Raw genomic sequence first — 24,427 nt, forward strand, 5'->3', positions numbered from 1 at the left:
AGCCACTGGGTTACAATGTAGGCACTTATCAGTGCCCAACTCTGCCATTTTCAACCCGTATATGGGTACGGGTGTAAAGGGCTACAATGCGGTAAACGTTGTTTTTACCTCAGGATTCAGCTCATTATCAAAATTCAGATATTCCTTAATACTCATGGATCTCACACTTTCATTGAAGGGACTAAGCACACACCCCAGAGGGGCCCCAGTGTTGAGGGTTGGCGTGGCAGGAAGTCCAGGATCCAGTTGCAGAAGGAGGGGTTCAGTCCCAGGATCCTTAGCTTAGTGATGAGCTTGGAGGGCACTATGGTGTTGAACGCTGAGCTGTAGTCAATGAACAGCATTCTCACGTAGGTGTTCCTTTTGTCCAAGTGGGAAAGGGCAGTGTGTAGTGCAATAGAATTGGAGTGGTATGTGAATTGGTATGGGTACAGGGTGTCTGGGATGATGGTGTTGATGTGAGCCATGACCAGCCTTTCAAAGCATTTCATGGCTACAGATGTGAGTGCTACGGGGCGATATTCTGGAGCATTCCATCTATTTTGCTAATTGTTAAGTAAGTAAGGACAATCTTCAATGTTCTCTAAGACATGATTATCAAAATGTTCATTTTATTCCACGCAAACTTTTCTTCCTGCGCTTTCCTTTCTTCCCTCTCACTGCTTTCTCTCTCCGTTGCTTTCTCTCTCTCCATTGCTTTCTCTCTCGCTGACATTCACTCAGTCCCTGCAGTCTTATTGACCTTGGTTCCTTCTCATTTGCATCCACCATTTTTCATTCCTTGGAATATGGCGTTGGGGGACTTTTCCATCATTAAGTGAATTTACAGCGATTTCCTTATGTGTTTTCTCCAAGGGATTGGGTTATGAGATGCACATTAAATATCCATTAATACCTCATTATCCCACTGATAAGATTACCATGATAATGAGGCAGAAATTCTAATTGTTTCACTTCTTGTTGTGCCACTCATTTAATCATCCACCTGAAAGACAAGTGCTCTGTGCCCCTACCTTGAAGACTGTAAACATGGACAGCAGGGTAGAGCTCTCCTGCCGCTAGAAAGGGACCTGCCCCCGCCCAGCCCCGCAGACTGTTGCCTGGGCGCTGGCACGCATGTGCGCCAATGGTGTGTTTGTGTGCTGTGAAGTGGAAACATGGCGTACCTGGGGGGTGCGGGTACCACGGGTCGACTCCTGATCCGCTCCCCGGCCACCATACTCCCACTCACACCTGCTAGCTCTTTCCCCTCCTCCACATTCTTCCGCCTTGTTAACCCACAGCATCCCAAATGGAAATGGAGGAATGTCGTGTGGTGGACTTTGTGGGTGAGGGGTAATTTGGTTGTGAGTAATGCCCGGCTTAATCAACAGCTCAAAGTCATGGCTCAGGAGGCAGGGGTGGGGTGAGATATTACCATTAACCTTTGAACTTTGGCACAGTAGTGTGTGCCTGTTGGCCCAGCGTGAAATGCCTGTGACCTCAGGCTCCCTCTCTGTCTCTCTGTCTGTCTGTCTGTCTGTGCTCAGGGGCAACTGTAGAGAACATGCTGGGCAGCCTGCTGTGCCTACCAGGCTCCGGCTCAGTGCTGCTAGACCCCTATGGATCCACCATCTCAGAGACCACCAGCGAGGCCTGGAGTGTGGAGGTCCTGCCCAGTGACTCAGGTGGGTTCAGTGTTGAGAAGGGGTTGTAGGAGCTGAATGGAGTCTCCTCCTGTCAGTTTCGCAACTCTGTACAAACATTTTCCATGAGTTTCTATGTAGAAGTATTTTTCTTGTCTTCCTCCATGCACTGCATCTGCATGAGTCACTCCAGTAGGTGTGTGTACGGAATTACTCTCCATGTGTGTGGGTGGACACGCCAGGTGTGGCTTCCCCCCCAGTTCCATATCAAGGAAGTGGGTGCAATCTGTCATGTTTGTGTGCACTAGCCTGTCTATCAGGGTATATCTGCCTGTGCCAGTAAAAGGCAGCTCTGGGTTTCCCCAGAGGAACCTCCAGGTGTGTTTGCACCTGTAGTGGATGAACAGACATGAGGAAATGTTCAAGGACAGCAGCTGTTTGCAGTCTATTGACATGGTGTCAACCTTTTTGCTGGCAACATCCTCTCACAAATCTGTAGGCTTTGCAACACATTCTTCTGACAGTGGGGTTTTATGTATGGACATGTTTAGCTGAGCAGTTCCAGCACAGTGTGAATGTGGTCCCATTGCAGCAATTACAAACCATACGTTATTATGAACAGGAGGAATCATATCAATCTTAAACTGTCTGTTCTTTAGTTAAAATAAGGTCCTAAAACCATATGTTAGATTACGTGGTTAAAACCCCTTGAAAGTGTTTCATGAATATCAATAGAGTACTTTAATAACAGCATTACAAGTGTTTCTTGGGAAAGCCCGGACTCTCTGTTAATTGAAGTGCACAATTGCAATATGTGCAATGTTAAATTGACATGCATGAGTATCTTGATTGCTTTTTGTTTCTGTTTGCTGCCCCTGTTCTGCTCTGTAATAGGGCTATCTGATGCTCGCCTGGAGTTGAGGGCTTGTTTCATGGCTAGGCAGCAAAAAACGACACTCCAAAGAGCACTTCACTAGCACATTATTACTAACGAGCATGCAAATGAGTACTGTGGTTACTTTGGAGCCTCTGGGTTAAGGTGAACTGCTCCATTGGGCAGCCACAAAATGGTCTGGACTCGAGTTTTCGCTTTTCCCTTTGTCAGTTGTAGATGGTTTGTTTTGCTTTCGTGCATATTAGTTTTCTTAGCTATTACTTTATCCTGCCAGAAAAGGGAGCCCAAACAAACACTATGTGCCTATGAACAACTTACATTGTTGACTATAACTGGATGTGACTGTACTGTGTGTGTGTGTGTGTGTGTGTGTGTGTGTGTGTGCCTCCCCCTCATCCCCCCCAGAAGCCCCAGACCTGAAGCAGGAGGAGCGTCTACAGGAGTTGGAGAGCTGCTCAGGGCTGGGCAGCACCTCCGATGACACAGAGGTCAGAGAGGTCAGCTCCCGGCCCAGCACCCCAGGGCTCAGCGTCGTCTCAGGTACCCTGCACCTCTTTCACTCAGAAGCTTTACAGTATATCCAACACATCAGTTTCTATACTAACATACAGATTGAAATAAAACAAGTCTAACCAGTCATAGAATTATAATTAATGTAGTTCAGAGCCATATTGGGTTTTGTCTGTGTTAGCTGGAGAGCAGTCAGATAGTGCTAGATAACCAGGTCGGTGTGAGACTTTGGCTAGGACTCAGGTTAACACTGGCACTCTGTACTGGTAGCTCAGGTAAACAGGCCGCGTTGACATGCTTGATGTAGCATTCCAGATTAAGAGGACTGGGCCTGTGCCCACGGCTGAGCTCATGTAGGAACATGTCACACAAGGGCCGGGCCGATGGATAGGCTCTGTCTGATTATCAATCTTACTGCTGCTGTTTGCATCTCCCTTCCCAACCATGGGAGCTCCCGCTACCATATTTAGTGGTCCCAGTGGGCCCCTGGTTGAGAGGGACCATTCAGCATATCGTCTCAATACAGTGTGTACACTCTCAGACTGCTAACTTCCAACTGTCACACATTCCCCGTCACTCAGAATAGGAGCTAGTCAGCCAAATCCAAACCAAGTCTTCCATCCAGGACCTCTATACCAGGCGGTGTCAGAGGAAGGCCCTCAAAATTGTCAAAGACTCCAGCCACCCTAGTCATAGACTGTTCTCTCTGCTACCGCACGGCAAGCGGTACCGGAGTGCCAAGTCTAGGTCCAAAAGACTTCTCAACAGCTTCTACCCCCAAGCCATAAGACTCCTGAACAGCTAATCATGGCTACCCGGACTATTTGCACTGCCCCCCCACCCCATCCTTTTTACGCTGCTGCTACTCTGTTAAGTATTTATGCATAGTCACTTTAACTCTACCCACATGTACATATTACCTCAACTACCTCAACTAGCCGGTACCCCCCTGTATATATAGCCTCCCTACTGTCACTTTATTTTACTGTATATATAGCCTCCCTACTGTCACTTTATCTTACTTCTGCTCTTTTTATCTCAACACTTTTTTGTTGTTGTTTTATTCTTACTTTTTTGTTTAAAATAAATGCACTGTTGGTTAAGGGCTGTAAGTAAGCATTTCACTGTAATGTCTGCACCTGTTGTATTCGGCGCATGTGACCAATAAAATTTGATTTGATTTGATTTGAAATGTTACCATCTCCTGGATGGCACAGATTCTTTAACATACATTTCTGTTTTTTTCCTGCAGCGACATCAGAAGACAGAGGAAAGACGGAGGACCTGCGGTCGGAGTGCAGCTCGGACTTTGGGGGGAAGGACTCTGTGACCAGTCCAGATGGGGAGGAGTCGTCCCACGGTAGGAGAGAGGGGAGAGTGTCAGCTCCTCCTGTGGCCTGGCTGTGGCATCACTACACTGTCAGCAGCTAGACCAATCAATCCCTGTCAGCTGAGCTGCCATAACCTCTCCACTACACTAGAATGCTGCTGACCCTGTTGGAAACGTTCTGCTTTGTTTTCAAATGAATGTTTAGACCAGATGGCTCATACAAAGTATAGCTACATGATGATAACTAATACAAAGAACAGAATAGCCCATGCTTTTTTCAATGGCATGAACAATTATATCAGACAGTGGCGCTTTGTTTAAAGTATGAATAACTTTCTTGTTTCAGGAGGACACCACAGTTTAGCTTCTCCGCCCTCACAGGCAGACTCCTTACTGGCCATGTTCGATCCCCTATCCTCCGGCGAAGGTAATTTCTGCTCCCACAATGCTCTGGGGTATTTGCTATGTCGAGCGTCCAGGAAATGAAATAAGACCAGGAAATGAGCATCATTAAGTCGTGTCTAGTGGCGTGGACTCACAGAACAGCTTGATCTCTGAGAAAATGAACCAAAAGAGTCTTGCCCCAATTACTGGACAAAACATTAGTGCAATAAAAATGTCTACTGCGTGGGAATGTCATTTCAATTAGCTCATTTGAGTGAGGTGAGTGAGCTGTGTGGCAAGGTGAGGGGATGACAGGTTGAGAGACCTCACCCCAGGCACTTTGGCACAGTCCCTTGTCCCACTGTGCTCATGGCACCAGGCTGCCATTGGAAGCTTTTCAGGAGAGAGAATCTACCCTTGGAACAGGTGGCATACACACACCTAGGGCTTGTCTCCCACCAACCAGCCTCACTTTCCCCTACTTCCTCATTGCTTTGCTGTGGTTCCTTTGTTTCTGGACACACTCGATAATTGTAAAAGTGTTTCTGAGAACTGAGGAGGTAATTGTTGTTCAGATACACCCCTATGTGTTAAGCTGTATAACCAAACTAAGCCATGTTTTTTTTCTTTCACAGGTTTCTCTACTGGTACTATCGTGAGGCCCAAAGTGTACTATGCCAGGCCCCTTCATCCTCCCCCTGACCCTCCCATCCCAGAGGCCTGTGCCCTGGGCCAGGAGCCCCGCTACTCCCTGTTCACGCCCCACTGCCTAGCCCAAGGCGAGCTGGAGCACACCAAGCAGCGCTACTCCTACCCAGACAGGCTGGTACGTAGCCGCAGCTCTGACATTGTGTGCCAAGGCCGCCGGCCTACCAGCGACCCAGGCCTCAACCGCAGGGCTGCAGCCGAGGAGCGGGACCCTGCCGGGGCCTTCTCTATGGGGTCACCCTCGTCCCCCAGCAAGGACTCCCTAAAAGGAGAGGTGAGAGCTGCTGGTAATCACTGTTGTCACTTCAGCCCTGCATGCTGCTCTGCTCTCCAAGCCCAGTTTTAGACCCACTGCACTCTATAACAACAGTCATAGTATGAACTCTTGTCATTTCACTAAAGATGACATTTTATAAAAGGTGAAGTGAGATAAGGAAGTCGAAAGTCACTTTGTCAGTACATAAGCCTTTCTTTCCCGTGCTACCGTTCAGTGTCAGTATGGATTCGAAAACATACTTGAATATTTATTTTCCAAAGGTTGAGGAGCGAAAGGACAGTGATGAGGAAAAGTCTGATCGCAACAGACCATGGTGGAAGAAACGCTTTCAGTCAGCCATTCCCAAAGGTAAGGACTCACTTCTAAACCTCCTCTTTCCCCCTCCATCTCTGGGTCAGTTTGGCATGCCCTCTTTTCTATGTTGCAACAAGTGCTTTTAGTGGGTTAAATAGTTTGACAATTTGTTTGGAAATTGCATGGTTACTACTTTAGTACATTCTTTTCAATCTTTCATGATGTTCTCTTAATCACATCTATTGCAGAAAATGTATACTTTTTTAAAGACCTGTAAATGATGATGCATGATCGCTCCACCTCCGATGTTCTGCTTTGAAAAATACTGTTTCTTGTTGTTGAAAGTTACACCAGACAAATGGACAAGTCTTTTCTCACGTCTCACTTGCACTAGATTTATTTTTCGTTTCTAAAACTAATCAGTCATGTGAGGGGCTTGTGCGGGTGTAGATTGTGCGGTGGTACCCCTCCCAGCGGTCCTGTCATCCCCAGCCTAATGGTCATTAGATAGACCTCTCTGTCATCAACGCTGATAGATTACACATCTCTTGTTGCGGTTAAACTCCAAAACCATCTCTCATAGAAGTGTCAGGAAATAATGAGCTGTGCCTACAAGAGATGACTGTGTATTACTCTTTTAGATAATGATGTTCCTTTAGTAAACATTAAAGTTGGATTAATAAACCCAGATCTGCACAGAGAAGTGTAAACCCGTTAAGTTTGAGTTTGACAGAAAGAATAGCAGAGCACCGTTTAGTGTAAATGGAATAGGCTATTAATATTTTAGTCTTTGAGGAAAAAATGTCCTTGTCCATCCATTCAATATCAACCCCTCTGTCAAACTGTTGAGAACCAGAGTCCACAAAAAGGCCCTTCTGTTGGCCTGGTCCTGCTGCTGTGCTGAGAATATCATGGTGATGTATAGCCTAGCCCCTCACAGAGTGTCAGCCAGGTAGACTTGAGTGTGTGAAAGGCCAACCCTGTCTGTTGTGTTCCTCACACAGTGCTGTATTGGACGGCTGAGAGTGAAGTCCCAGGTAACACTTCCAACAATAGCTGTCATCATTGAGCAAGCTGCCCTGACGGCAGTGGCTGAGTGCTGTAGGCCATGACGCTTGTAGACGTGGCCCTTTGTGATAGAGAGAGCTGTGATGTGACATGGTGCCGCCTGAGTTGATGTCCTGGCTCCTCATTCATGCATTTGTTTTGGTTGTCCCCATTTTTCTTTTTGCACTGTAATGTTTGTGATACAACATTGCAACATTGGGGCGCACAGAATGGCAACACATTTATACATTGCTATACTTCTCTTCACATTCTCTCCCTGTAAATACCGACCTTTAAGATTATTCTGTTATCTGGATATAGACCACATTTGTCCTGTTGACACTCGTGTGTTAATAGCCTCACCTGCTTATTTGCACGAATATATATATATATATATATATATATATATATATATATAACACACACACACACACACACACACACACACACACACACACATCTTTTAATGTGTACACTGAGTGTAGAAAACATTAGCAACACCTTCCTAATATTGAGTTGCACCCCCTTTTGCCCTAATAACAGCCGCATTTCGTCGAGGCATGGACTACAAGGTGTCAAAAGCGTTCCACAGGGATGCTGGCCCATGTTGACTCCAATGCTTTCCACAGTTGTGTCAAGTTGGCTGGATGTCCTTTGGGTGGTGGACCATTCTTGATACACACGGGAAACTGTTGAGCGTGAAAAACCCAGCATCGTTGCAATTCTTGACACAATTCCTGGTACCTACTACCATACCCCGTTCAAAGGCACTTCAATATTTTTGTCTTGCCCATTCACCCTCTGAATGGTACACATACACAATCTGTGTCTGAATTTTCTCAAGGCTTAAAAATCCTTCTTTAACCTGTCTCCTCCCCTTCATCTACACTGATTGAAGTGGATTTAAAAGGTGACCTCAATAAGGGATCATAGCTTTCACATGGATTCACCTGGTCAGTCTGTTTTGTACACTCAGTGTATATCTAAGTGATATTGTTTGTCCATTGCAGTCTGGCAGTCGTATTATTTCAACCATTTTGCTTTTATTTACCTCTCTAGCATTCCTTTGCTATTATCGTGCAGTGAACATAGGGATACATCTCCTTAATGTTGTTCAGTTTATATGATGCTATGCTACAGTATGCATCTCTCATCTACATTGTTAGTCAATGGTAAAAGCCACCGTAAATGTGTGACAACACAATTTCTTGTTCTGCTGTCATGAAGTGAGTCATGATGAGACTGTGGTCCAGAGAGAGTGAGAGCAGAGCGTACAGTAGCAGCACTTCTCCTAGCTCACTCATTATGCTCTCTCCACAGCTCCGATAGCCTTCCGGAAAAGGGACAGGCAGGAGAAAGACGATGTGGGCCATGAACGCGTCCCACAAGGTCTGTCCTGATTTATTGTCAGTGCACTCAGATATTGCTGAATCGGGGGAGTGGGGGGGGTATGTTTCCCATGGTGAGTTTAACCCAAATGTGTCCTGTGTGTGTTTGTCAGACGACCCTCTGTCCAGGAACTCCCAGGCCCAGGCAGCAGAAGACATCCTAGACAAGTACAGGAACATCAAGAGGACCAGCCCCAGTGAAGGAGCCACCGCTGCAGCCTATGATGCCACAGGAGGTCAGTGTCTTTCTCACTCAGGCACACACACACATTCAATGAATTAATTTGAGCGTGTGAATGTGTTGTGCACAGAGCTGTGTGGAGAGGAGGGTTTGCACGACTCTCCCAGAGACGAAGCTCTGCAGAACATGTCCACAGATGACCTGCCAGACTCAGCCAGCCAGACGGCCCAGCAACACCACTCCAACAAGTTCTCTTTCAGGTCAGTGAGCCCTCACCAGTTCACAGAAGTCACACAGCTATGATGATAGGAATAATACAATCTTTGTTTATACATCAGCTTTCATGCAATGCTTTATTATCAGCCAGAAGTGCTTCAGAGGCATGAAAATTGACAAAAGACAAAGTGATAAGACTATCAAACCAAATCTACATTTTCCTATTTTTTCCTCATATGTTGCAGTGATGCAAAGAAGAAGTTGAGACTGGCCTTGTGTTCAGCAGACTCTGTGGCTTTCCCCCTCATGGCTCCTGCCACCACACGCAATGGGCTGCCTGACCACACAGACTCTGAAGGTACCATTCTATTATTACTGGCCATGTTATATCTGGCCACATTCATTCCTGTAAGTAAGCCTGCCCACTACACATTTACCAGCAGGACACGGCCACACACAATAGAAAGGGACATCCTTTGAAAAGGTTACATTTTGAAATCCATGAGACACTCTCTCGGTTGTCATCAGTCACATCCACATGACAGGGGGGAGCAGGGTAGGCTGATCTGATTACAGCAGGGGCCAGTGTGTCTGAGCATCTCACCCACCGCTGTCTGTCTACCGTCTCCTTCCCAGACAATGAGATCGTGTGCTTCCTGAAGGTCCAGCTGGCGGAGGCCATCAACCTGCAGGATAAGAACCAGATGGCCCAGATCCAGGAGACCACTCGCTGCGTCAGCCGCTTCGACGCACGTACCTGCAGGAAGCTTCTGGCAGCCATCGCCGAGGATTACAGGTAACTTTGGAGGAAGAGAGAATCTGCAGAAGGAGCAGCACTGCTACTACTGCATGGACAGTTCTGTGGTATAGTTGATTTGTATTGTTTTGTTTGAAATATGTAGGTCTATTTTGAAAGGCTAAAATAAACATTTAGGTAGCCTATGTCTTGTCAATTAATATTGTGAGTAATGTCTTATTTCAGTAGTAATATCTCAGATCAACCTAATTTTGTCACGGTCACTCATCGCAACTGTTCATAAGCATAATCCATAATGCCTGCATGTGTGTCCCATCCCCCCTGGTAGGAAGCGGGCGCCCTACATAGCATATCTGACGCGGTGTCGGCAAGGCCTGCAGACGTCCCAGGCCCACCTGGAGCGGCTGCTGCAGCGGGTGCTGAGGGACAAGGAGGTGGCTAACCGCTACTTCACCACTGTCTGTGTTCGCCTCCTACTGGAACACATGGAGGCTAAGTCACTGGACTTCATCAAAGGTCTCTGCTCCTTATTACTTATATACTCACTGTGATTTTGGAACCATGAATCAACTGATGGTGTCTCTGCTAGTTGATTGACCTCTGAATGGCCATAGTATGGAATTCAAAATACAGACACTTAAATTCAACCTAACTACCTGCACCACGTTGCAGTGCTTCATTTACAATCTAGAACCTCTAAAATACTCTAATTGTTCAGTGTGTCCATCTCTGGTCCCCCCCCAGCCTTCCAGGGGTGCACAGCGTCAGATGACAAGACGGCGGCGGTGGAGGACTTCCTGCGCTACCTGTACGGGGCCATGGCCCATGATGCAATCTGGCAGTACGCTAGCGAGGACCAGCTGCAGGATGCCCAGATGGCCATCGAGCGCAGCGTCATGAACCGTATCTTCAAACTGGCCTTCTACCCCAACCAGGACGGGGACATCCTGAGAGACCAGTGAGTAACGGTGACCGCAGCCACCTCACCTCGGTCACATGGCCCCAGCGTTGGTGTGGCTGCTGCCCCTCAGGCTTAGAAATGACCCAGCTTCCTGTCCTCCTACTCGGATGCTAGTGTACCATCATATTATCCTTTACAGATTTGAATGAAGATTACACTGTATTGCTATAGTAGGTTTCCAGTTTAGTGTGTTGATTGTTCACCTAATCTATGTTCCCCCCTCCTCTAGGCTTCTTCAGGAACACATAGCGCGTCTCTCAAAAGTGGTGACGGCAAATCACAAAGCTCTTCAAATCCCAGAGGTAACCCCACAGATTTGTATCCCCCCAATTGTCCATCAGTGTCTCTGTTTTTCATTTTGTGTTGATGTTTGGAGCTCTACAGAGTTGACGTGCTGAATGCTATTTCCTGTGTGGCTCCAGGTGTATGCGAGGGAGGCTCCCTGGCCGTCTGCCCAGTCGGAGATCCGGACCATCAGCGCCTACAAGACTCCTCGGGACAAAGTGCAGTGTATACTGCGCATGTGTTCCACCATCATGAACCTCCTGAGTCTGGCCAACGAGGACTCTGTCCCCGGAGCAGACGACTTTGTCCCTGTGCTCGTCTTTGTCCTGATAAAGGTGAGCATCCATTGCACATTGAAACCAAGTTACTCAGATGTTTACGTCAACATCATATTCACTTTAGATAGTAAAACTTATACCTCATTAAATGGTCAAACTGCTTCAAATGTGATTAAAAGTATAGGCCTTGCTAAAAGTATGAACCCAGTCTCCCTATAATGCACTGAGGGAGAAACTGAATCCCCAGCACACATTCTGACAATCCTTTCTCACATAGACAGCTGTATAGTAAATGTGTAGTAGGATGAAGATCTTGCTGTATGATAACCTGTATAAACATATTTACATACGGTATGTATTATACATGGCCTGGCGTATGGCTCTCTCTGTGGTTAATGTGACCACCCACCCCCCCCCCACCCCTCCAGGCAAACCCGCCTTGCCTGCTGTCCACTATTCAGTACATCAATAATTTCTACGCCAGCCGGCTGAGTGGGGAGGAGTGCTATTGGTGGATGCAGTTCACCGCGGCAGTGGAATTCATTAAGACCATCGACGATCGCAAGTGAAGCAGAACCGCCACCTGTATGGGGAAGGAGACGGGAGACTGGGAGACTTTCCAACCAACTGCTCCCCACAGCCCCCAGAACCAGGACCCAGGCCCACGCCCTGTCTGTCTGCTCTCTGTTTGTATAGCTGTACATAGTCAGAGACTTTGAGAGAATTAAAAGTATATATGATTATTATGTGGACAAAATCCAGGTTTTACCATGGAGAAAAAGGCCTTGGAAAAATGGCAGATGTTAACTTTGAACTTAAACTAATTAGCATTTCTCATTTAATCTCTTGTCTCTCTAGTCATGGTGAGGTGTTGGGGTCTATGTCTTGAATGTTATATCTAAAGTTATGATTCTAACGTTAAATTGACTGATGAAAGTGTCTAATCAGATGAAAAGGGACCATGTTTCCTAGAGATTATCTCAGATATATGTTGTGGAAGGGGACTACCTGAAGGTGAGAGAGAAAGGCTTCCTTGTTAAATTGTGCAATCTTTCCCCTGAAATACTCTTCATCCCAATGCTCTTCATCGTATCCTGGGGAATCACAAACCTCAATAGATACTGACTGAGTATTGGTGACTCAAGTACATTATAAGATCAACCCATAATAATCATGCTAATATTAGCTTTTTTTAACATTAGCACATCAATAATAGGACAGCTTTTTTCATAAAATGTAAACAAATGTATTCATTATTCGGTTCATCCTTACCTAAATACTTCTCTTTCTGTGGCAATTTGGACAGAAGGGCCCCCATATTTATATATAAAATGTATTTATTGCTTTCATTCTATTTCATGGAATTTTATTTTATTTCTATAAATGAAATCACACGTCATGCCTATTTAGGAGATTTAAGGCAGCTGTAAGGGTTGAGGTATTTTAATAGTGTTAGGAGGACGAGCAGCATTGTCCTCAGACTGAGAAGCCCCCAGGATGAGAAGTTGGCTGTTTGCTACGGCTTCTATACGTTGTCACCACTGATCAGCTCCTGCACAATATCACTAGTGCTGGTATTTTTAGAAATACTGAAATGAGTGCCTTGAGGAGGGCTTCTTTGTGTAAGTCTGTTATTTGTTGAATTTTTTCTTGAGAATGAGGGTTCTGCTCTTGGTTTTCCATAAAGGATAGGCATTACTTCCCCATTATCACAGGGGTGGGCAACATATGCCCCGGCCTGTGAGCCCATTCAGTCTGGCCAGCGAGAGGTTTGAGTAAAAAAATGAACTTTATTTTGGGGATATTATTATTATTATTATTGGGTTAAAAAATAATCCAGGCCACTCTTGAACGTCTAAAACTAGATAGAAAGTATGTAGAAATTATGTTTATAATGACCTATACGTTTTCAAATAACTGCCCTTTGTATGGCCAGAACATTACTTTTGACGAACAAATTGGTCCGGAAAAAAATATGTGCGCCTGAATTTTGAGAAGCCTTCAAGCCTAATTTATTGCCCACCCCTGCATTATCACCATTGATCCCCACAGCCTGTCTCTCTGAGAAACCTCATTCCAACCTTAGTGCTGTGACTGGAACACCACTGGTTGTTTTTGTTCATTCCCTTAGCACTCATCTCCTTCCCATTGCTTTCAATGTTTAATATCCTACCTCAAAGTTAGAACCAATGAGCCTGACATTTCTGTTTGTGCACAATACTCTTTAATATTGGTTGGATAGAAAGAGTAATGGAACAGGTATTCACTGTTTAGCATCAGCTTCCCCTATTGACACTGATGAATGCTCCCTTGCAGGAGCATTTCCAAACGAACTAAGTTGGGTATTTCTGTAGTTGAAGCTGTTATAATGCATGTAGGTTTCAGCGTAGAGCAGACAGACTAGTGATTGGATTAGCTCTACCTCCTCACACGATCAAGAAAGGGACTCTTAAATATTTATGCACTCTTGTATTATTTTATTTATTCTTTCATTTTAGAGTGCAGGGAAATTATTTCATTTACAGGCAAGTTTCTAATCACTTACAGCCAAAGGCACCAAAACTCATAAAATAATGTTCTGTTTACGTTGCAGCTACAAAAAGCAGGAACACTTCCCACTTTGTTTGTGCACTTAGCATTGTGCCAAGTGTCTGTATTATTTTCTATGTTAAATCACTGCTTTCATATCCCATGACTAGACAGCACAACAAAAAAGACAAAAATAGCAAATAATCAGAACACCATTTATGTTACTGACCGTTGAAAAAGGCAGTGTGGAAGAATGTGGGCTGTGTTGCGTGAGAGGTTTGTACAGTGAATGTGTGATATGTTGGTCTGTTAGACAAGTGTGTTTTGAGAGGTTGACCCTTTCTTTTACACAATGTCAGGACGGTCCCCTTACTGTAGCTAAAGTACTACTCGATGAGCAGTAAATCCTTGCTGGTGAAAAACCTATTAAATATTTCTAGAGATAGTTTCAAACTGAGGCTGGGTTTTCTTTTTGTCTGTGTCCCTGATGTCATTTCTTTTTCAAAGTTCAGAGCTTAATTACTCTGGATTTTTTGTACAAGGTTAGTGAAGCTTGCTCCCTACATTTGACACGCAGAACATTTTACATGTTTTCTACTCTGCTCTTTAGTAATGAGTCACACTGGTTTGAACTAAAGCCTCTGCCATTAAAATGATACTGTAACTGAGATTTATATGGGTAGTTTAGCTAGGTCTGACTGTTACAGATTATCCAATAACATCACTCATAAGGACACACATTTATAAGCAATCTCTAAAGTTGTGATATTAGTGTTTTCTCCCCATTTCCTGACTTCTGTTCCTGTTTTTTGAGGAATATCTGTGTACAGCATCTAATGGTTTTTAAATATACCTGTGCAAAATAGATGATATTGCTGTCTAACCTGTTTGAAAACACACCCGTGTAATGATAGGTCACAAAATGCAGTTAGGCAGTATCCAGAAGTGTTTGTGTGATGTCACTTTAGAGGTATGTACAGTACAGACCAATATGATCAAACAATCTGGACCTGGCTTGTGTGTTACTGTTTCCTTCTACATAGCAGTGAACAAATATACTTTTTAGTAGCTAGAAAACTACAACCAGCCTTCGTGTCTGACCTGAGTGAAACTGTTCATACACAGTGACAGAATACCTCTCATTGTGAAGTTAAAGTACAAATACACATCCTAACATTGAGAAGAATTCTATAGTCTGAGTTTAGCATTGATTGTATGCAAACAAGTGGACAGTTGCCAGAATGGTGGACTAAAAGAGACGTTTGACTATGGAAATCTGGTCTTTAAAGCTTTACAATCCTCCCTGTGCTCTAGTCCCTGTACAGAGTAGGCAGAACAAGCAGAAAATAATCCATTTTACATTTGTAAGCTTGCACAATTATAACATATGCGGAGGGGAAGGCGTTCTGTCTGTGATTAATGTATCATATAATTCTTTAAAACAATAAAATACATTTTTCTGTACCTGTATCCTGTTATTTCTGATCATGCAGGTATAGTATGTGAGGGATCTCTTGTGGAGGGAGGGAAGGTGTATGCTGTAGTTTAGTCTTGTTCCATGTCTTATGCTGTGGGAGATATACAGTGGGGAAAAAAAGTATTTAGTCAGCCACCAATTGTGCAAGTTCTCCCACTTAAAAAGATGAGAGAGGCCTGTAATTTTCATCATATGTACACGTCAACTATGACAGACAAAATGAGAAAAAAAAATCCAGAAACTCACATTGTAGGATTTTTAATGAATTTATTTGCAAATTATGGTGGAAAATAAGTATTTGGTCACCTACAAACAAGCAAGATTTCTGGCTCTCACAGACCTGTAACTTCTTCTTTAAGAGGCTCCTCTGTCCTCCACTGTTACCTGTATTAATGGCACCTGTTTGAACTTGTTATCAGTATAAAAGACACCTGTCCACAACCTCAAACAGTCACACTCCAAACTCCACTATGGCCAAGACCAAAGAGCTGTCAAAGGACACCAGAAACAAAATTGTAGACCTGCACCAGGCTGGGAAGACTGAATCTGCAATAGGTAAGCAGCTTGGTTTGAAAAAATCTACTGTGGGAGCAATTATTAAGAAATGGAAGACATACAAGACCACTGATAATCTCCCTCGATCTGGGGCTCCACGCAAGATCTCACCCAGTGGGGTCAAAATGATCACAAGAACGGTGAGCAAAAATCCCAGAACCACACGGGGGGACCTAGTGAATGACCTGCAGAGAGCTGGGACCAAAGTAACAAGCCTACCATCAGTAACACACTGCGCCGCCAGGGACTCAAATCCTGCAGTGTCAGACGTGTCCCCCCTGCTTAAGCCAGTACATGTCCAGGCCCGTCTGAAGTTTGCTAGAGTGCATTTGGATGATCCAGAAGAGGATTGGGAGAATGTCATATGGTCAGATGAAACCAAAATATAACTTTTTGGTAAAAACTCAACTCGTTGTGTTTGGAGGACAAAGAATGCTGAGTTGCATCCAAAGAACACCATACCTACTGTGAAGCATGGGGGTGGAAACATCATGCTTTGGGGCTGTTTTTCTGCAAAGGGACCAGGACGACTGATCCGTGTAAAGGAAAGAATGAATGGGGCCATGTATCGTGAGATTTTGAGTGAAAACCTCCTTCCATCAGCAAGGGCATTGAAGATGACACGTGGCTGGGTCTTTCAGCATGACAATGATCCCAAACACACCGCCCGGGCAACGAAGGAGTGGCTTCGTAAGAAGCATTTCAAGGTCCTGGAGTGGCCTAGCCAGTCTCCAGATCTCAATCCCATAGAAAATCTTTGGAGGGAGTTGAAAGTCTGTGTTGCCCAGTGACAGCCCCAAAACATCACTGCTCTAGAGGAGATCTGCATGGAGGAATGGGCCAAAATACCAGCAACAGTGTGTGAAAACCTTGTGAAGACTTACAGAAAACGTTTGACCTGTGTCATTGCCAACAAAGGGTATATAACAAAGTATTGAGAAACTTTTGTTATTGACCAAATACTTATTTTCCACCATCATTTGCAAATAAATTCATTAAAAATCCTACAATTTGATTTTCTGGATTTTTTTTTCTCATTTTGTCTGTCATAGTTGACGTGTACCTATGATGAAAATTACAGGCCTCTCTCATCTTTTTAAGTGGGAGAACTTGCACAATTGGCGGCTGACTAAATACTTTTTTTCCCCACTGTAGCTCTGTAATTCAGATTTAGGTTCTGAGAAATTCTGAGATTTAGGCTGCACAATAGCTGGTTCATGTTAACCACATTTTTTGCATGGAACATAATTGTTGGAGAGGGCATTCGAGCCAGATCATATCTCGGCAGCGCCACAAATAGCAACCTCTCATCAAACATTGAATTACTGCTGACAAGTGTACAGCTGATTTGTAATTGAAGATTTTCCCCATCTAAATGCTCCCCTCACTTCATCAATAGCCTTCTCTAATAGTAATCTATCAAAACAACTGCATGGTGGGGTGCCATGCATCTCCAGATGATATCTCACAATTGTTCATTTAAATACAAATGTGAAGTTTATTAGTTGGATTAATAAGCCAATGACTAAATAGGCCTTGTTTGCAGATTGGCTCTTTTGTTTGTTTGTTACTCGGTTGATTTCAGAAACATGGAGGACAAGGTCTTCATTTCCCCCATCTCTGCTTGTACATGATCCCAATGTGATCATATCATTAGACCACTCTAATTTCCTCTGCTGTATGGGCAACAGCATACGTTTCATTATATGCTGATGTTTAAGTTTGATGCAAAAGATGCTTGCCGTTTTATTGGTTGGGGGATGAAGTGTAGAAAATGTGGACTGGGCTTCTCTGACGCAACTCTTGTTTCATATTAATGTCAGATTGTTGCATGAGGATATAAACAGCCCTAGGCCTGGCCCAGATGGCTCTGGAATAACAGATGATCAGTCCAGCGGGGCTTGTACATGACTTCACACACACTGGTCTGCACCAAACACTTCCATTGACTCTGTGCAAACCATGGAGAGTCATGTCTCTCCATGCTCCTCCACTATTAGCCTATATTGAGTAGTTAAATGATACCTGTGTTACAGGTCTATAGAAAAAATATAGAGTATTGTGGTCATCTATATTCTTCAATGATAACATTTATTACAGGGGACATACTGTAGTCCAGCCGCAGTGCTTTGAGTTCCTTCAATTAGGAGGGAATTGAATAGTGTTTGTAAATGTTAGTATTTTCCTGCCATGGTAGTGACCAAAGAAACATGAGAGTACCATGGTATTTTTTCATTGTACTACCATGGTAAATTTTTGTAACAGTATTGTTATCTACCAAATTGTGAAAGAAATTAGCAAAGAAAAAAGAGCATCTCAATAATTGAGCTTGTTCTATGTTCACTGAGGTCAGACTTACATGACATTTACAAACACTATTCAATACCATTGTATTTTCCTGCCATGGTAGTGACCTAAAAAACATATATTTTTTCATTGTATACTGAACAAAAATATAAACGCAACATGTTAAGTGTTGGTCCCATGTTTCATGAGCTGAAATAAAAGATCCCAGAAATGTTCCATACGCGCAAAAAGCTTATTTCTCTCAAATGTTGTGCACAAATTTGTTTACATCCTGGTTAGTGAGCATTTCTCCTTTGCCAAGATAATCCATCCACCTGACAGGTGTGGCATATCAAGAAGCTGATTAAATAGCATGATCATTACACAGGTGCACCTTGTGCTGGGGACAATAAAAGGCCACTCTAAAATGTGTAGTTTTGTCACACAACACAGTGCCACAGATGTCTCAAGTTTTGAGGGAGCGTGCAATTGGCATGCTGACTGCAGGATTATCCACCAGAGCTGTTGCCAGATAATTGAATATTCATTTCTCTACTATAAGCCGCCTCCAACTTCATTTTAGAGAATTTGGCAATACGTCCAACCGGCCTCACAATCGCACACCACGTGTATGGCGTCGTGTGGGCGAGCGGTTTGCTGATGTCAACGTTGTGAACAGAGTGCCCCAAGGTGGCGGTAGGGTTATGATATGGGCAGGCATAAGCTAAGGACAACGAAAACAATTACATTTTATCAATGGCTATTTGAATGCACAGAGATACCGTGACGAGATCCTGAGGCCTTGTCGTGCCATTCATCCGCCGCCATCACCTCATGTTTCAGCATTGTAATGCACGGCCCCATGTCTTAAGGATCTGTACACAATTCCTGGAAGCTGAAAATGTCCCAGTTCTTCCATGGCCTGCATAATCACCAGACATGTCACTCATTGAGCATGTTAGGGATACTCTGGATTGACGTGTACGACAGCGTGTTCCAGTTCCCGCCAATATCCAGCAACTTCGCACAGCCATTGAAGAAGAGTGGAACAACATTCCACAGGCCACAATCAACAGCCTGATCAACTCTATACGAAGATGTGTCACACTGCATGAGGCAAATGGTGGTCACACCAGATCCTGACTGGTTTTCTGATCCACGCCCCTACCTGTTTTTTTTAAGGTATCTGTGATTAACAGATGCATATCTGTATTCCCAGTCATGTGAAATCCATAGATTAGGGCCTAATGAATTTATTTCAATTGACTGATTTCCTTACATGAACTGTAACTCAGTAAAATATTTGACATTGTTGCATGTTGGGTTTATATTTTTGTTCAGTATACTAGCTACCATGGTACAAAAATGAACTATGGTAGTACAATGAAAATGAATACCATGGTTTTGTGCTAACAGCATGTAGTGAAACATGAAAGCATGGTAGTTGTTTACAATGTATTATGATGGTCTGTGTCCCACCATTTTTGGGGTAAAGTGACCAAAAACATATTAATTTAATTTATAGTAGGTACTCACATAATGCAACATTGACTACTCGCTCTGCAATGGCAAAGCGTAGGCCTCCTACCCTCTTAAACCACTTTAGCTCATAGTGAAAAACCACAACACACATGGTCTAGTAGTGTAGTGTATCCTCTTAAACCTGGGGACCTAGATAGGGTATGGTGAGAAGAATGGAGTCTGACACCTTGAAGATATAAAAAAGTTAGTTTATCTGGTGCTTCTCTCTTCAATACAGTTTTCAGTTGGCTCTCTCTCTTTCAACTGACTTGGCTACTCTTATACAATTCTAAATAGTCAACATACTAAAAAACTATTTGTAAAAATGTATAAATGATCATCATAGATACATTTTCATCATGTAATTCTCAACATATCCCTAAAAACAGAAAGTTACAATGTTTCCCTTTGTTAACACTGTGTGAACTTTCGTTGGTCCTGTTTCCATGACTACCACAGGCTAGCTTGACTGGAGCTAACTTTAGCTGACATTAGCTTCTATGCTAACGTTTTTTTTTTTATAAATTGATTAAGTTATCAAACTATCATAAAAAAATAACAACAAGCATATCATTACACTCCATTTAACCTGGTGTTTAATATTATATGCTTTATAACTGACTCACCGTGATGATAACGTTAAAAATATTTCGTGCTTCACTCTTCAGTTTTCAGTTGGCTCTCATTCAACTGACTCACTGACTAGGCCCTCTGTGCGCCGAAACAAGAGCAACACCCCTTGACTATAAATACTGTAAATTAGTACAAAATGCCCAAAATTAAGCTACCACATCTCACATTCTGCCACATTCCAGGTTTGCAACACAGGGAACCCAAACATGAGCAAAAAAACGGTACTATTAATACAGAAAATATTGTAACGACCTGGGTTGCGACTGTGCCCCAAAAGCATGCTCACATGGCAGAGTCGATATCCGCGATTATAAACCCAGGATCGCTACTGTATTACCCATTTTTCACAGCAACTTTCCCTTTTTCTTTGATGTTACAGACAAACTAGGACCACTAGTAGCCTGCCTCTGATTTTATCAGAAACTAGCCTATACTGGTATATACATTCATCAATATAATGCCAACCAACCTCTTTTGACCTCAGGGGGTTAATACTGTAATGAAACAGGCAGGGAGCAGGTCTCGTTACACAACTCCCTCCTTTCAAAGTGCGCGTCCTCGCGCTAGTTTACAACTCAACGTCTTACAGGAACGCGCACAACGGCCAAGCACACGCACGTTCGTGGTTGCAATGTCCGATCACTTCTGACACCAATGTAATGAAACAGGCAGGGAGCAGGTCTCGAACACTCAACTTTCTAGCCCGAAGTCCAGCGCGCCATCGACCGTGCCCCAAAAGCATGCTCGCGTGGCAGAGTCGATATCCGCGCTTATAAACCCAGGGTCGTTACAATACATTATCCTGCCATTGTACTATGGTAACACACAATTAATAAAGATGGTACCATATGATAATTTTTGGTACCATTTATCATAATTGTGCGTTACCGTGGTAGAATGTAGGCTATAATGCATTTTAAAACCATGGTATTTCCATGATCCACATCTATGTCAGTACCATTGCAGTACCATGGTACATTTTTGTAAGCCTCACCAATCAATCTTTGAAAGATTAGCTTCAGAGAGAGAGGAATTTAGGCTACTAAGTAGCTTTTTGTCTTTGTCAGTCACCCATTAATTGTAATGATACGTTTACTTCTATCCTTAGGGATTTTGATAGAATCTTTATTAAATAGGGCCTCCACTGTGTTCATTGACGTTTTCTAATGGAAAATAGGCCTACCCAAACCATGGGAACTGAGGTAAATGGAGGTTCACTCTAACTGGACATGTTTAGTGCCCTTTCCTTTTTAATGATATGTGGTAAATCAATAGTCTGAAAAGAAGAGGTGCAGCCGTGAGGACGTTGTCTGAATGTGTGGACCGTGGCCAATGGAACGGTCATTTAATGTGGCGTGCCGTCGCTCTCCTGCAGATGGCAGACGCACCATTCCCGACGACGGTCTCCTGAGCTGAGCTGAGCTTAGACAAAGAACACCAGGGACCTATGGAACATTACCAAATTAAAAGTCTATGGACACACGCATGTCGGTAGATGTAAACAATATTCATTTACATTTACATTTTAGTCATTTAGCAGACGCTCTTATCCAGAGCGACTTACAGTTAGTGAATACATTTTTTTTTATACTGGCCCCCCGTGGGAATCGAACCCACAACCCTGGCGTTGCAAACGCCATGCTCTATCAACTGAGCTACATCCCTGCCGGCCATTCCCTCCCCTACCCTGGACGACGCTGGGCCAATTGTGCGCCGCCCATGAGTCTCCCGGTCGCGGCCGGCTGCGATAGAGCGAACGAGGATTATACAATTAAAAAATAAAATAATCCATGGACAAATAAATCGTTATATAAAGCCTATTTGCATTATTATTATTATTATTATTATTATTATTATTATTATTATTATTATTATTATTGTCTATATATCTTTCATTTATTATATCAACAAAACTTTTGTAGAGAAGCCTATGTTCTTTATTTGTAGTCTATATACATCTTAGTCACTAAGCAGACGCTCTCATCCAGAGCAACAAGGTTTAAGTGCCTTGCATAGGCCTAAACATCGACAGCTTTTTCACACAGTCGGCTCGGGTATTCGAAACAGAAAGCTTTCGGTTACTGGCCAAACGCTTTTAACCGCTAGGCTACCTGCCGCCCTACTTAATAAAGATTCTATCAAAATCCCTAAGGATAGAAGTAAACTTATCATTACAATTAATGGATGACTGACAAAGACAAAAAGCTACTTAGCAAGTGGCCATAATATTAAGACCTGTATTTGGTCTTAAACCAAATTGATGCGAACCGCTGTAATGCGGTAAATTTGGCCACAAGTGAATCCATCAATTGGTGCCACCTAATCTAATCGTAATAATGAAAGGTGTGCATTCCCATTAATTTGGGCAGTTCACCATTAGCGTTGCACAGTTGCACTCTCAAACAAATCGCCACAGCCATAGCTATTTTCGAATTAATGCATATTACCATCACAAAGCAGTACATTCACATTTCTGGGTGGACAGACAGAATCGATAATATTTACATATAAATACCTTTCTGTTGTCACCACTGTCTTATAATTCGCCTATTCCTAACTCATTTTCATACATGCATTCAAGTGGTCAAACAGTTGATGGCGGCATTGCAAAACATCCCATCTAACCCCATATAGGTTTACATTTATAGATTTATGACTCAAAGTAGTACACGAACTGTCTAAATAAATAGGACATTGGACTGTGTGTGTATGTCTATGTGTTATGTATGTCTAAATGGTCACTATTAATATTTTAGTTCAAATGTTCGAAAGTCCTACGCATGTATTTTCTCTCCTCTCCTCTCTAATAATCGAACTACTCCATCTGGAGATGCAGTGAAGAGAAGAAGTTGAATAAGCAATAGGCCCACTATGAGAAGTAGGTATGCGATTGTAAGGAATCCTTTCACTGAGGAGAAATCAAACAGCACAAGGCAGCAGCACGTCAATTAAATTAAAGGAGAGGCTAAATGAACAAAATGTCAAATACACATATTAAAACCTAAATGAAATAGCCTGGAGGATGCTGGGAGACGAGCAGATTAAAACTCAGGAGGATACAGAGTATCTGTGCCTGAGGTGATAACAGACGTAAATAATGAAACTCAGCTTTCTTCTCTATGATGATTCCCTAACTACACAGACTGGGAATGAATGGGCAACGTGATGGATATCTCCCACTGGTATGATGCGGATGAAAACTCAGCACTGTCTCATTTCAATAGACTCATTCTACAAACTGAAATGCAGTACAAAATAATTTACTACAAAAAAAAACAACATTTAGGAGCCTGTGGTATTGGTGCATAATATAAAAAAGTTTATTTCATCAACATGATCAGGAAAATTATTCAAATGAACTTTTTCAAATGTATCGTTTTTCAGAGTGGTTTTTAGCTCTTCGGTTTGAATAAAGCCCTGGAGACTGTATCAACCTAGACTTACAAACAGAGAGGCAGATATAATATAACACTGAACTAGGCTGTATGGTCAAAAACAGCCCTGCCAAATTCATCCTCACCAGTGAATAGAAGTGGTTTAGTTCTGAAATAAGAGTTAGGAAATTAAATGTGTCTGGCATGTTCCTTTATTGTGTACCAAAAAGTATTAATTAGGCATTGGTGTCAATTGCATTTGTGCTTGTGGTGGTTAGCGCACAGCGCACCTTCATTAAATTGCACATACCTACGCTTTTAGAGACAAACAGTTTTCTATGAATGTCTAATCACCTACGGGTGAAAGTGTAGGTGGTGACATCAAATTGAACCATGGAAATTGAAATATAACAAGAATTAGATGCACTTAGCCATCATATGTTAATGTCAACAATCAACATGTAATTACCTGGTGGACTTGACAAGTGAAGGTGCACAAATCCCTAATTTCTCTTTCATCCATTATTATAGCATTCACATACTTGGCAACAATGAGGCCCTGCTATTACTGCACATGCACTTTCCTTTGTTCTTGCAATTAAGCAGCATAGTTAGGGAAGAGTTCTATTCTAAAAAAAATCCCCTGGAGAATGATGCCACAATGTGTTTCCTGAACCATGCATTTTTCTATGATGCTTCTAAATGAATAGAGCTGATGTTTCTGAGAAAAGCTATTTTGTGTTGTTTGCAGCAATACAGTTTTGTGAATTGTGTGTGTGTGTGTGTGTGCGTGCGTGCGTGCGCGTGTGATGTATTCAGTCAAAAAGTGATACTTCTTTCTTATACTGTACCATTAATGAGTTACATAAACTAGTCATAGTCCCACAATACTGTCACAATCAGCCTAAGTGACACA

General features: G+C 43.1%; 1 protein-coding gene across 6 annotated transcripts in view; it reads left to right on the forward strand.

The window, feature by feature from the left end:
- LOC121530844 (GTPase-activating protein and VPS9 domain-containing protein 1-like) overlaps positions 1-15,129 on the forward strand; it is a 29,236-nt gene extending 14,107 nt beyond the window's left edge. For 3 of the 6 annotated variants that reach the window (XM_041836128.2, XM_045226889.1, XM_045226890.1), the window contains 17 exons: positions 1,530-1,667; positions 2,926-3,060; positions 4,283-4,390; positions 4,707-4,787; positions 5,380-5,726; positions 5,990-6,077; positions 7,028-7,060; positions 8,391-8,459; positions 8,572-8,694; positions 8,770-8,899; positions 9,101-9,213; positions 9,492-9,651; positions 9,941-10,128; positions 10,357-10,570; positions 10,803-10,875; positions 10,996-11,193; positions 11,565-15,129. In XM_041836128.2, coding sequence (XP_041692062.1) covers positions 1,530-1,667; positions 2,926-3,060; positions 4,283-4,390; positions 4,707-4,787; positions 5,380-5,726; positions 5,990-6,077; positions 7,028-7,060; positions 8,391-8,459; positions 8,572-8,694; positions 8,770-8,899; positions 9,101-9,213; positions 9,492-9,651; positions 9,941-10,128; positions 10,357-10,570; positions 10,803-10,875; positions 10,996-11,193; positions 11,565-11,705 — 2,339 coding nt within the window. In that variant the 3' untranslated portion in view covers positions 11,706-15,129. The remainder of the gene's footprint in view (positions 1-1,529; positions 1,668-2,925; positions 3,061-4,282; positions 4,391-4,706; positions 4,788-5,379; positions 5,727-5,989; positions 6,078-7,027; positions 7,061-8,390; positions 8,460-8,571; positions 8,695-8,769; positions 8,900-9,100; positions 9,214-9,491; positions 9,652-9,940; positions 10,129-10,356; positions 10,571-10,802; positions 10,876-10,995; positions 11,194-11,564) is intronic. The other 3 variants (XM_045226888.1, XM_045226891.1, XM_045226887.1) reach the window with 2 other exon arrangements.
- Positions 15,130-24,427: the final 9,298 nt, after the last annotated feature.

This window comes from Coregonus clupeaformis, chromosome 18 (assembly GCF_020615455.1).
Source record: "Coregonus clupeaformis isolate EN_2021a chromosome 18, ASM2061545v1, whole genome shotgun sequence".
Lineage (NCBI taxonomy): Eukaryota > Metazoa > Chordata > Actinopteri > Salmoniformes > Salmonidae > Coregonus > Coregonus clupeaformis.